The sequence below is a fragment of the Phoxinus phoxinus genome (assembly GCF_949152265.1).
Source record: "Phoxinus phoxinus genome assembly, chromosome: 13".
Lineage (NCBI taxonomy): Eukaryota > Metazoa > Chordata > Actinopteri > Cypriniformes > Leuciscidae > Phoxinus > Phoxinus phoxinus.
Window position 1 is genome coordinate 4,998,979 of NC_136888.1, and position 14,919 is coordinate 5,013,897.

General features: G+C 43.2%; 1 protein-coding gene across 1 annotated transcript in view; it reads left to right on the plus strand.

Annotated features, from left to right (window-relative positions):
• Positions 1-2,291: 2,291 nt before the first annotated feature.
• The window catches only part of LOC307009498 (nucleolar protein 10-like), a gene marked incomplete at its 5' end in the record, with an annotated part of 45,552 nt that continues 32,924 nt past the window's right edge, over positions 2,292-14,919 (plus strand). Inside the window, 3 exons of the mRNA XM_079633291.1 lie at positions 2,292-2,415; positions 5,842-5,998; positions 13,656-13,721. Of these exons, the coding sequence (XP_079489417.1) occupies positions 2,292-2,415; positions 5,842-5,998; positions 13,656-13,721 (347 nt within the window). The remainder of the gene's footprint in view (positions 2,416-5,841; positions 5,999-13,655; positions 13,722-14,919) is intronic.

The following is a 14,919-nucleotide window of genomic DNA, read 5'->3' on the forward strand; positions in this document are numbered from 1 at the left end:
ACATGTGCCGGGATTTTCGATCGCCAATTGAGCATGTTTCAGCCCGAGACATGCAGAGCAGACCTGGTGTGTGTCTTTGCATGAAATTTTGTTCCCGCATGAACAGAGTCGCACAGAATCTCCCTCCCCAGCCGGGGTAGTCTGCATTGCTGCAGCCATCTTGGTGTCGAACAGTCCTTACAATCGTCTGGAATGCTGATTAAAGGAGCCAGGCGAAAAACGGCGTGGTGGCCAGTAATCCGTCCAGAAGTTCGTTAAGGTTTGTAGGCTTCTAGGCTTCTGGTGTGAAGCGAGAAGAGGTTTTTGAATGTCGTATGACGTTGTGCTGCTCCTCTTATACCGAGGAGTGGGGTAGCCCCTCCCAGACACTACGTCACGTCTGCCAGCCAATTGGGGCTGGCGTAATGTAATAGGGCTTCTGAGGAATACGCGGAAGGGGCGTATCCCATAGTGAGACACCGAAACGTATGCTTGAAAGAGAACTGAAAATGCCGTCGGTCTGCCAGCGTTTTTTGGGTGGCACGCCACCGGCGGTTAGCATTTTGAGCATGCATTCAAACGAAATATGGGGCTTGAGTGTTCGTAAAAACAACAATAAAAAAATATTATTTATAAAAATTATAAAAATGCCACAATTGTCCCACTATCACGTGCAGGAGTGGTAATTTGCACCTATGAACGGGTCATAGAACTTCAAAATTAGTTTTACCTTTATGATTTAATAATGAGATTTTTATTCAAGTAAGCTTCTAATTCTAGATATTTATGTTTGTAAATGCTGCGCGTGAGTCGTGACTTTGACGCGTTTTAATGGGCGTGCGCGTGAACATTCGAGTCGCACTGGAGCGGAGATGAGTTGCCATGGAAACGGCGCGTCACCCCACCAACTGACAGCAGCAAAACTCCCTCTCTCGCTGTTGTTTTCACTGTGCTTTCAGGTGAGTTTAGTCTCTAAAATCACACAAATAATACACACAACTGTTCTTGACACTTCTCTTACTTGTAATTGACACGCTTCTGTTGAATATTTACTTTATAGAAATGGTTTAGTGTCTTCGGAAAAGTCCGTTAGCATCTCAACCGTTTTCAGAAAAGATAACGTTAAGGCTAACTTTATAGCTTGAGCTATTGTTTATGAAAGTTTGGGCTTTAAATCACATCTTATGTGTAGATGAGAAGTTAGGATAGTTTTGTAAAGATTTTGCTTGGAAGTGAGCTAATTTATTTAAAGGATTAGTTCACTTTTAAAATGAAAATTCTGTCATCATATAGTCACCCTTAAGTTGTTTCAAACCTGTATGAATTTCTTTCCTCTGCTGAACACAAAGGAAGATATTTAGAAGAATGTCAGTAACCAGACAGTTTTTGGTTCCCAATGACTGCCATAGTATATTTTTTTCCTACTATGGCAGTCATTGGGAACCAAAAACTGTCTGGTTACTGACATTCTTCTAAATATCTTCCTTTGTGTTCAGCAGAGGAAAGAAATTCATACAGGTTTGAAACAACTTAAGGGTGACTATATGATGACAGAATTTTCAATTTAAAAGTGAACTAATCCTTTAACATACACGTATGTATTTAACATAAACGTACTGTTAATCGGTGACGTCACTTACATGGAGCAAGGAAATTGGCTGAAACTAGCTCAATGGGTAATACATTTTGATGAAAATTGTTCTGTGATTTCAGCAGCAACAAAATAATCATTTTACAACAGAGGGGAAGCTCCACGGCTTCAACATTTCTGAAGAAAGCAGCTGCCAGAGAAGTGGGAAACACACGTCACGTGAGGAAGCTCATTAATAACGTCATATCCATTTTCTCACAATATTTTTCAGAAAATTATTTCTTAATTAGGAAAACGGAATTTATGTTTTTAGGTTTACTCATTCATTTAACCCTTGTGTTGTGTTCAAACCCCTATAACACTTGGCCTACAAAAAATAGCTTATAAATCACTCATTATGCTATATTATCACCCAATATTGGATTCAATCTTTTTGTCTACTTGTTCTCTTTCAATTAGGACTGGTTTTATATTTCTATTTGCATCTAATTAATCGTAAGCCTCATTTATCTGAGAGTAGGCATCTCATTTTTTTTGTACAAATCATTATTTATGAATCATTTTGGAAATATTAAATAAAATATGAACATGTCGAACAGGAGAAGAAGCTCTCTGTGCATGATGTTCTTCATCAGATCATTGATCGAGACACGAGTGAGGAGGAGGCGATGCATGATGAATCTTGTAGTGAAGGAGCATTAGAAGATGTATTAGAAGGCAGATGCTGGAGACCTTGAAACAACTGAAGAGCAGCAGTCTTCTGATGATGAGGGCCCAGCTGATGGTTACATTCTGGTCGAAAGATGTAACTTTGTCCTGGTCTTCATCCCCACTTATGAGGCAAGGTAGTTTTTCTTCTGAGATCCATCCTGCATCGCCGCCTCCTCACTAGTATCTTGATCAATGATCCGATGAAGAACATCATGCACAGAGAGCTTCTTCGCCATTTTGCTGCTACAAAATGAATGACAACCAAGACACTGTGAAGCATTTATATGTGTCTGAGCTATAAGATCTATATTTGTACTTTTTTTTTTTTTGTGCAGAACACCAGTCCCAAAACACAATGTCATAATAATTTGTCTGAAAACTGAACAAAGAACATGAAAGATTCTTTTGAAACAGGGTCACTGCAGACTAAAAGCAGTTTGCGTATACGTGTGTGTGTGTGTGAGTGTGTGTGTGTGTGTGTGTGTGTGTGTGTGTGTGTGTGTCGTAATGTCAGATGGATGAATGGATATTAGATGCAGTTCAGGGTAGGATCAAGTTTCTCTGATAGAATGTGTGTAATACTCAAAATAGTTTGTGTTTTAACGTGTGTACGTGTGTGTGTATCCAAGGGCGCGATGTTTGCAAGCACACGTTCATTATATTCATATACACGTGTACATGTACATGTACATATTTTATTTAATATTTCCAAAATGATTAATAAATAATAATTAGATGCCTACGATTAATTAGATGCAAATAGAAATATAAAACCAGTCCTAATTGAAAGAGAACAAGTAGACAAAGAGATTGAATCCAATATTGGGTGATTATATAGCATAATGAGTGATTTATAAGCTATTTTTTGTAGGCCAGTCATTCGGGAACATAAGAAGTGTTATAGGGGTTTGAACACAACACAAGGGATAAATGAATAAGTAATTCTAAAAACATAAATTCTGTTATCCTAATTAAGACATCATTTTCATCATGTTGTGTTCCTAGATCCTTCCATGCTGATGCCCTGCAACCGTAGCAGAGTTGGGCGGATCATCATCTCTAAGGCACTATCATCCATATGACTAGTAAGTAAAACTAAGCCAAAGACAAAAAGCATCACATCATCTTTCAGAAATCATTCTAATATGATTATTTGATGAAACATTTATGATTATTTTCAGTGTTGAAAACAGTTGTGCTGCTTCATATTTTTGTGTTTTTCAGGATTATTTGATGAATAGAAATGGGGGGGAAAGCAGCATTTATTTGAAACAGAAATCTTTACTCTCTTTTCTGGTCAATTTAATGCATCCCTGCTGAATAAAAATATGATTATTTATTATTATTTTATTTTTTTATCCCAAACTTTAGAACAGTAGTGTAAACTACCGTTTATATATGTTGGGTCTATTTAACAATGAATCCTGGAGAGAGAGAGAAAATAAAATGTATTAAACCGTTACACTGGTTTACACACAATTATTAATCAGCACAACTATTTTCAACATTGATAAAACTCAGAAATGTTTAGGACATTTGCATTGTAAGAATGTATAGTATTCAAATATAAAAATGCTGACTCGTTAGATCATGTTTTCTCATTAAAATCAGACGATTTCCTATTAATTAAATAGAATGTATGGGAATAACTCTAGAATAACCTTCCTGATAATGTTTGGGGCCCAGAAACACGATCCTAATTTAAATTATACAATATTTAAAGACACATCTCTTTAGCCAAGCATTCAATTAACACATTTCATAATCTTGCACTACAGTTATATGTGATGAAACGTGATATGTGATATCAAGTGCAATTGATCATCTTTTGCCTGAAATAATATGAACTGCAGGCAGCTATGCTAATCTTTCTCCTGTTGCTTCCCTGTTTCTATCTCAGGATGCTCAGCAAGTTCACTAGAGATTACAGCAGCTCCCGTTTGGATCCAGCCTCACTTGTGAAGACTTCAGATGATGCAAACACTCACAGACTTCAGATGATGGCAACTATAGATGGACATAAAAAAACTGCTAGATATTATCCTTATATTGCATTGGCCCGGTTTCACAGACAGGGCTTAGATTAAGCCAGGATTAGGCCTTAGTTAAATTAGGATATTGAAGTATTTTTTTTAAATGTGCTTTATAAAAAAAAAAACATTACTGGTGGTGTGCATCTTAAAAACAAAACAATGGCACTGAAATATTTTAAGATATGTCAGTGCAAATTGCTTCCAGTTAAGACCGTTCAAACATGCATTTTAGTCTGGGACTATCTTAAGCCTTTTCTGTGAAACCGGGCAAAGTGTCTTATAGGGAAGGTTTGCATGACAGTTTTGCTGACAAATAAACAGGAATAAGAGTAAACATTGTTCATATTACCAACATTGTAACAATAGTGGTTGGAAAATCTGCAAACTTGCACTTTAAAAATGTTGAAGGATAGCATAAATTTGTCTGTTTAACTGAACATGACTTGTATAATCTTATTGACATTACTTTGTTGCCAGAAGATGCTCTCCAGTGAGTAACAGTCTCTTCTGGCTGATTAAAGGATATTTTGCGATTGTATAACCTAGAACATGCATTTTCTGTAAAGCTGCTTTGAATCGATATGTATTGTGAAAAGCACTATATGGTTCACTGTAAAAATGAATATATAGATTTTATTGATATCTAATCAATAAAAATGAGGCAACAGATTACAAGCAATATTATTAATTAAATTTAACAAATTAGACTTGAGTAATAATTAATCAAATGAATTAATTAAATGTTAACCATTTAAAAGGAGTAACATTTACAAAATATATGTTATTGCCAACATTGAAGACACCTGATGTTAACTAGCAGAATCACTGAAGGAGAAAACCATAATTAAAGTCACCATTATGTTGATCAGGTTGTGTTTTAGTTGGGCTCTTCACCCTTAAATTATTAACTTTAAGTTTTGTTTGGCTGCTGTACGTGAGTTATAACAGCCAGAAGAAGAAAGAGAAACTAACTAACGTTAGTTGAGCTGTATGCGCGATGTTTGGATTTACAACACGTAAATCAATCAATTCCTCCACTTCTCCCGAAACACATGAAAGTAAGTGGCTGGTGAACTGGGAGAAGAATAGGGTAAAATGTAAAGCTACTTACACAATGTGTATCTGATATGAATAAAACGTGTCGTCTTTTTATAATATAAAGGATTATTATTGCCGTTTCCATAGCATCAGTGTGTCTATTTTACAAACTCAAATTCAATGTTTTTTAGTACTTATGGGATTTTTTAATGTCATTTAAATTTTAAATGTCTGAAATTATGTGGTTGAAAACACTGAATAGTTGTGACCGTACGTGCGAAAGGGTTAAAATAACAGCATAGACATGTAAACAACATTAAAAACTGGATTTTCATCACAAATTGTCCTTTCATGCCGACTTTAAAATGTATTTTTAAAACTATGCAGAGACCCTGTCATCGTGATGTTTGAGAGTTAATGCTGTGATATCTGACAAACGTTGACTTGAATAGAAAAACATGTGATGCGATTTCAGAAGTATACACTAAGTGTGTTTTTGTGTGTCCCAGCTGGTGTTTCTGCACATCGACCGCAGTGTGGCGTTCCACTCTCAGCACGGCCACTACTATAAGACCCGCATCCCGAAGTTTGGCCGGGACTTCTCCTACCACTACCCTTCCTGTGATCTCTACTTTGTTGGTGCCAGGTAAAAACAGAGACCGTTCACACCAAGAGCAAAAATATGACCCTGGACCACAAACCCAGTCTTTTTGTATATTTGTGGCAATAGCCAACAACACATTGTATGGGTCAAAATTATTGATTTTACTTTTATGCCAAAAATCCTTAGAATATTAAGTAAAGATCATGTTCCATGAAGATATTTTGTAAATTTCCTTCCGTAAAAATATAAAACATGTATTTTTGTGAGTGAATGCAGCACAATCGTGAACATAAATGGACACCTTTAAAGGAGATTTTCTCAAAGTTTAGATTTTTTTGCATCCTCAGATTCCAAATTTTCAATAGTTGTATCTCGACCAAATATTGTCATATCCTAACAAACCATACATCAGTGGAAAATAGGGATGGGCAACGATTAATCGCATCAAAAATAAAAGTTTGTGTTTAAATAATATATGTATGTGTACTGTGTATAATTATTTTGTATATATTTACACACACATGCATGTATATATTTAAGAATTTTTTTTTTATATATATATATAAAATATTTATATGTATAATATAAATTATGGATAAATATATACATGCAAATAGTTATTAAATATATATATGCATATGTGTGTATTTATATACAAAATAATTATACACAGTACACATATTATTTAAACACAAACTTTTATTTTGGATGCGATTAATCGTTGCCCATCCATTAATCATATTTCGCTTTCAGGTTATGTATAAATCTCAATTTAAAAAAAATTACCCATGTGACTGGTTTTGTGGTCCAGGGTCACATATATTATTGTCTATATACTGAATATATTCCTTTTATGGTTGTCTGGAATAAATGATTGGTCAAACGTGGCATTCTGCAGGCTTGTATTTGTATAATCATCCTTAAAATATAAAATTGGAAATAAAAAAACTAGCAGTTTAATTTCTCGCTTTTTCTTTTCCTTTTCTCCTGTTAGTAAGGGAATAAGGGATCAGTGAGATTATTGGTAATACTCTTGCTAACATTTCTTTTGCTAACATTATTAATGTACAAATTAACATGAACTGTAACATGAGTAATACATTTGTTATAGTATTTATTAATCTTTGTTAATGTTAGTCAATAAAATCCATCTGTTCATTGTTTGTTCATGTTAGTTCACAGTGCATTAACTAATGTTAACACAACTTTTGTTCCCTTTCGTCGTCACTTCGAGTTACGTCGAATGACGACGAAATGGGGTTCGCTTAGAAGCCTATCCTCTTCGAACAGTAATAAAACGAGCCAATGGCAAGCAAATGCCATGGGTCCCGGTCGCGGATCGTCCTCATGTGTCATTCGGCGCTCCTGAGGATGACTCCATGTCGATCGCTGCATCACAAGGTGGGCAAGAGTCATCGGGAGATGAAGACTCGGCTGTGCTGCCGCTTCCGGGCGCGTCAGCATTGTCCGAGCCTGATCCCAAGATGACGGCCATGCTTTCCCGGGCGGTCGCGAGCATCGGGCTAGAGTGGATCCCTCCGCCCTGTCCCGAGCACTCGCGGCTGGACGGTTGGTTTTTGGGTGCGGCCGCGGATTCACGTTCGCGTGCATGAGGAGGTCACGAGGTCCTGGAAGGCACCCTTGTCTTCCCGCGATCGCTCTGCGACCTCCTCCGCCTTGCCTCCTCTCGATCAGGCGGCTGTCCACGGGTACACTGGGGTACCTATGGTGGAACGCTCTGTTGCGATGCAGCTGTGTCCGCAGAGTGCTTCCTCCCGTGGTGACCCTAAGCACCCCTCCAAGGCCTGTAGGTTTTCGTCTACTCTGGTGGCGAAGACCTATAGAGCTGCGGGGCATGAGCTCTTTGATGAGCTGCGTGCCGCCACTGACCTCGCTCTCCGGGCGACGAAAGTGACCGCACGCTCCCTGGGTCAGGTGATGTCCACTAACGTGGTCCAGGAGCGACATCTGTGGCTCAACCTGGCTGATATGAGAGACGCCGAGCGAACTCTTTTGCTCGACGCCCCCATATTCCAGGCTGGGCTTTTCGGCGGAGCGGTCGAGGACTTTGCCCAACAGTTCTCAACCGCCCAGAAGCAGACTGAGGCGATTAAACATATTCTGCCCCGCTGCTGCCTCCACCCAGCCGTCGGCTCAGACGCCTCAGCCTGCTCGCTGCCGAGGGCGCCCTCCCGCCCCTCCCGCCCCTCCCGCACGGCCCCAGCAGCAGCCTTCACCCGGGCCACGTCATGGAGGACGTCGCAGGCAGGCGCCACAGCCCTCTCCAGCCCCGCGCCCCGCTAAACGCCAGGCCAAGCGGCGCTCCTGAGACGGGCTGCTCAGAGATGGTGACCAGTTCTTTCCAGGAGATGGTAGCAGGACCATTCCTTCCCCAGGTGGAGGGCCGGGGGAGAATCCTTTGTTCTCCACTCCCCACTGCTCACCCACGGGTGGGCAGCACCCTAATGTGGTTAAAGAAAGAACTGAAATTCCCATCTCTGAGCCCCCAGAAGGGGATGACAGTGTGCGCCGCCCACGGGCCTCGCCGCTCTCATCCCCCTCTGTCGCCAGAGCACGCCCCCGTGGAACGCTGGTCCTTCCCTGGCCTCCTCTGGCAGGACGCGGCTAATGACCGTGCCCCCACACCGGGCCGCTATGCCACCCACGTTTGGGCCGGTCATTCCGCTTCGCTGCACCCCCGAGGGGACGTCTGTCGTTCGCATGACCCCGCTGGCACAGTCTCTGGGAGCCTGGTTAGAGCTTCCCAATCTGTCCCGCTGGCTCGCGCGAACCATCAGGCTCGGCTATGCGATTCAGTTCGCACGGTCTCCTCCCCGCTTCAGGGGAGTCCGCTTTACTACGGTCAGGGCCAATGCCCCTGTCATGAGAGCAGAGGTCGCTACCTTGCTGGCGAAGGGTGCGATCGAGACTGTCCATCCAGCCGCAATGAGGTCCGGCTTCTACAGCCCCTACTTCATTGTCCCCAAGAAAACCGGTGGGTTACGGCCAATCCTGGATCTGCGAGTCTTGAACCGTTCCCTTCACAGGCTTCCGTTCAAGATGCTCACGGCCAAACGCATTTTCGAATGTGTGCAGCCACAGGATTGGTTTGCAGCGATCGACCTGAAGGACGCCTACTTTCATGTCTCCATTCTTCCTCGACACAGACTGTTCTTGCGGTTTGCTTTCAAGGGGCAGGCATACCAGTACGCAGTTCTCCCATTCGGGCTGGCCCTGTCTCCTCGCGTCTTCACGAAGGTCGTCGAGGCAGCCCTTGTGCCCGACTGGCTAATCCTAACTCACTCTCGAGACCAGGTTTGCGAACACAGGGACCTAGTGCTCCGGCACCTAGCCCGCCTTCCGGTCAACTGGGAGAAGAGCAAACTTTGCCCCGTGCAGAGGATCTCTTTTCTCGGTATGGAAATCGACTCGGTTGCCATGTGCGCGCAGCTTACGAGCGAGCGCGTGCAGTCACTGCTGACTTGTCTGAGACAAATCGAGGGCAAGAGTGCGGTTCCACTGAAACTTTTTCAGAGGCTCCTGGGGCATATGGCATCTGCAGCCGCGGCAACACCGCTCGGATTGCTTCATATGAGACCGCTTCAGCACTGGCTTCGCGATCGAGTCCCGAGGTGAGCATGGCATCAGGGCACGTTCCGAGTACCAGTTCCTCCAACCTGCCGTCAGACCTTCACCCCGTGGACGAACCTCAGCTTTCTACGGGCCGGAGTGCCCTTAGAACGAGTTTCCAGGCATGTTGTTGTCTCAACGGATGCCTCCTCCACGGGCTGGGGCGCCATGTGCAATGGACATGCTGCCGCGGGCTCCTGGACAGGACCCCACCGCCTATGGCATGTCAATTGCCTCGAGTTGCTGGCAGTACGTCTCGCTCTGCACCGCTTCCATGCGCTGCTCAAGAACCAGCACGTACTAGTCCGATCAGACAATACCACGACAGTAGCGTACATCAACCAACTAGGTGGTCTACGCTCCCGCCGTATGTCGCAACTCGCCCGCCACCTCCTCTTATGGAGTCAGAAGCATCTGAGGTCGCTTCAAGCCATTTATATCCCGGGAGACCTGAACTGTGCAGCCGACGAGCTCTCATGGCTTCAGCCTCTTCCTGGAGAATGGAGACTCCATCCTCAGGCGGTTCAGCTGATTTGGGATCAGCTGATTTCCCCCGACTCATCCCACTGCGCCCAGTTTTACTCCCTGACCGAGGGCACGCTCGGCATGGACGCACTGGCGCACAGCTGGCCGCGGGGCCTCCGCAAGTATGCTTTTCCCCCAGTGAGCCTTCTTGCACAGACCCTGTGCAAGATCAGGGAGGACCAGGAGCAGGTCATATTGGTTGCGCCACACTGGCCCACCCAAACCTGGTTCTCCGAACTTGTACTCCTCGCGACAGCACCTCCCTGGCCAATTCCTCTGAGGAAGGACCTCCTTTCTCAGGGACGGGGCACCCTTAGGCACCCTCGTCCCGATCTCTGGAACCTCCACGTGTGGCTCCTGGACGGGACGAGGCAGGTTTGAGTACCCTACCACCAGCGGTGGTGGCTACCATCACTTCCGCTAGAGCGTCGTCCACTAGACATGCCTACGCGTTGAAGTGGAACCTCTTCGTCTCTTGGTGCTCTTCTCACTCAGAAGACCCCAGATCATGCCCGATCAGTGTCGTGCTTTCCTTCCTGCAGGATGGGTTGGAGTGAAGGCTGTCTCCCTCCACCCTGAAAGTGTATGTTGCCGCTATCGCCGCACATCACGACGCAGTCGAAGGTAAGTCCATGGGAAAGCACGACCTGGTCATCAGGTTCCTGAGAGGAGCGAGGAGACTACATCCTCCTCGCCCTCCTCTCGTTCCCTCTTGGGACCTCTCAGTGGTTCTAACTGCCCTGCAGAGTGCTCCCTTTGACCCTCTGCAATCAGTGGAGCTTAAGTTCCTGTCAATCAAGACAGCGCTCCTGGTTGCATTGGCCTCCATCAAGAGGGTAGGGGACCTGCACGCATTTTCTGTAGACGAAGCGTGCCTGGAATTCGGGCCGGCTGATTCTCACGTGATCCTGAGACCCCGGCCTGGATATGTGCCCAAGGTTCCCACCACTCCCTTCCGGGACCAGGTGGTGAACCTGCAAGCGCTGCCCCTGGAGGAGGCAGACCCAGCCTTGGCATTGCTTTGTCCAGTACGCGCCCTCCGTGCTTACGTAGACAGAACGCAATGTTTCAGGACCTCAGACCAGCTCTTTGTCTGTTATGGTGGGAAGCTGAAGGGAAAGGCTCTCTCCAAGCAAAGGTTGTCTCACTGGATAGTGGACGCCATTGCTTTGGCTTACCAGTAGCAAGGTCGACCGTCCCCCCTTGGTGTGTCGGCCCACTCCACCCGGAGTGTGGCCTCCTCTTGGGCTCTAGCGCATGGCGCCTCGCTAACAGACATCTGCAGAGCTACAGGCTGGGACCTGGGACCTCGGAGCTAGGACCCGCTCAGGTGTCTTCGCTTGCTCGCCATTCCACTCCACGGACTGGATACGTGCGATATTCTCCTCAGGTGAGCCTGATAAGCCCTGAGTTCCTCCAGCGCTGTTGACGTCAACGCCAGAGTTATGCCTCTGGCAGCTTTCGCGTTGGCTAGGTGCCGCCATGTGCATGGTTCCCCCTCTGGGCGACCCTCACATGTGTATTTCCACTGTAAGCCTCTCTCGAGCATGTGTCTTTCCCTTGGCAAGCCAGTCTGCCACCCCTGGGGTTGAAAGATTCCACCCTGCGGGCTGGACACCCCAGTGTTTTCCGTATGCACCCCCCTCCGGGTCATATGTGTATTCTTAAGTCCCCCCTTCGGGCGGGCACTGATTGCATATTTCCACTGAGATATGCTTCCCAGTGTACCTTGGTATTCCTGTGTTAAGTAGGAGTCCTTCGTCCGTGCTAGTCTCACGACAGGGAGCTCAGACTTACGCAGGGCACTGGAAGACAGCCGAGGTGGCGTGATTGGACTGGGAACCCCATTTCGTCGTCATTCGACGTAACTCGAAGTGACAACGAAAGGGAACGTCTTCCTGCCACTTCCGCTGTACCGCTGGAACAGCCTGAGTTCAGCTTGGCTCCTTCAGCGAAGAAACATATCTGCATGTTGCCGGCTTACTTCCTTTATACCCACATGGTGGGGCGAAGTTACGCTATGCAAATTCAGCAGACCCATGGCATTTGCTTGCCATTGGCTCGTTTTATTACTGTTCGAAGAGGATAGGCTTCTAAGCAAACCCCATTTCGTCGTCATTCGACGTAACGTCTCCGTTCCCTACTCAGGGAATGAGGGTTACATCCGTAACCGAGACGATTTTAATGTATAGATAAATGCTGAAATTAACATTAAAGGGATAGTTCGCTTTGAAATTTAATTTTGATATGTTTTAGCTTACCTCAAGGGCATCCAAGATGTAGGTGTCTTTTTCCGCAGTAGTTTCAGTTTTGATATTTTTAGGTCAAACCGTTCTTGTCTGACAGTCATATCATGCAGGTCTATGGTCACTGTCTCAAAGAGCATGCACATAGTCCAAATTAAAACAATTCCCCATCGTCCAAATTAAACAATTCCCCATCGTAAATACACATTGATGGCCTAAGACACGAAACGAGCGGTTTGTGTGCGAAACAAGTGTATACATGTGTATACATCTATGCACCAGTCTGCGCACACGTCACACACCAGGATGCGCTCGCGCCCTCAGATCACTTGGTCGTGGCTGTGTTACAAGAGGTAAAAACGATATAAATACTGTTTGTTAATACGTGTCTTAGGCCATCAATGTGTACTTACGATGGGGAATTGTTTAATTTGGACGATGGGGACATGTTTTAATTTGGACTCTGTGTATGCTCTTTGAGACAGTGACCATAGACCTGCATGATATGACTGTCAGACAAGAACGGTTTGACCTAAAAATATCAAAATTGAAACTACGGAAAAAAAGACACCTACATCTTGGATGCCCTTGAGGTAAGCTAAAACATACCAAAATTTAATTTCAAAGTGAACTATCCCTTTAACTAAGATTAATAAATGCTGTAGATCAGTGTTAGATCATGTTAACCATCAAATGAAACCTTATTGTAAAGTGTTACCTATTTTTTAAGACCACTTTTATCGAGCAAGGATGCTTTTTATTAAATTAATCAAAAGTGACAGACATTTATAATGTTACAAACAATTTCGATTTCAAATGTTGTTCTTTTGATGCTGTTTTTCACAATATTACTGTTTTTATTGTATTTTTGATCAAATAAATGCAGCTTTTGTAAGCAGAAGAGACTTCTCTCGAAAACATACTTACTGATCCCAAGCTTTTGACCAGTAGTGTAATAATTTATATCCATTTATCTGCGTATCTGTGTCGTAAGCTATGATGCTATCAGTATATAAATGCATTAAAGCAAGTGAAATATTTATAATCAGATGATGGTTGTAAATGTGGGCTGATTTGCTAGAACGACTGACGTCTGTTGTTGTCTGTCCATCTGACATGAACACCCGGTGTGCTTGTTCAGTTCACTCTCGATCTTTTTTTTTTATTGCAATTTTTGTTATTAAGCGACCTTTAGAACCATTACAAACTATAGACATACACAGGACTCTGTGCAAATCCCTGTTAACTCCTAACTTTGTGTCCTCTGTTTTGTTTTTCTGAATGAAATGCATGTGTAGCTCAGAGATCTTCAGGCTGAATCTTGAACAGGGCAGATTCCTGAACTCCTTACAGACAGATGCTGCGTAAGTACCTCTCCACCAGAGGGCGCCATTATACATTCCTGAACACCAGTACTTCAGGTTCATCTCGAATTAATCGATCCTATAAGGAATAGTAACAATATTTCGTGTCACAATAAAAGTGACTATACGTATTGTGTATAGATCACCCAAAATGAAAATTTCTGTGTGAGAAAAAATTAACGTTTTCAGAGTTTTAGTGTCAGGACTACATTAAACTTCTTTATATAATGTATAATAATGCAATGGGGTAATATTTGTGGGTCCTGATGATGTCAAATGTCTGATGTTACCAGTAAAGAGTGGCCTACATTATTTAAAATGTCTAGTCAGTGAAAGAGTGCATGTATGCTGTATTTTCAGCTTCAGAATCATGAATTGTTGTCTCTATTGTCCTGTGCTTTGAGTTTCCAGCACTAAGTCCAATCCTATTAATTTACACACACAATGTAATATCAAATTTAGCATTTTAATCAATACATTTTTTGTCAACCTTTTACCAAATGTCTTGGAGTATCGCAATTAGGGCTGCACGATTATGGCCAAAATGATAATCACAATTATTTTGATCAATATTGAGATCACGATTAATTATCACGATTATTTGAACCAAAACCAATTTTATTGTCAAATAGGCTAATTAATAATTATGTAATATGCTTTCACATCCATATTGTGCTACATTTCCTGCTAATGTGCATCAAAATAAAATAGGTCCTCTTATTCACCAAAATTCAGTGCATCTCCTTAAAGAATAAATACAAATAAATAAGTTATTATTCTTTTATATTGTATTTATTTTATATACATTGTATTTATAATTATTATTAGGATAGACTAGAGATATTATCTTCTGTTATAATTATTATTACCTATTATTACATGGCTTGGTTAAATTCTAATGTAGAATGCAAACACCGCTGCCAAGTATAACACACCGTTGCCATGAAAAACAGAGCGTTGCCATAGACACGGTGTTCTTCAACGGAAGCAATACAATCGTTTTTAAGTCCATAAACTCCTTTTTAAATCAATATGTTGTGTCAAATTGTTGATTTATTTGGTAGGTAGCCATGTAATAAGCGGGATCCCGATGTCGGTGAATAAAATTCAGAGTTATTTGAAGTCTCTCGCGCGCTATAGCTCGCTCGCGCAGACACACTCGGTCTCTCGCGCACTATCGCTCGCTCGCGCACTATCG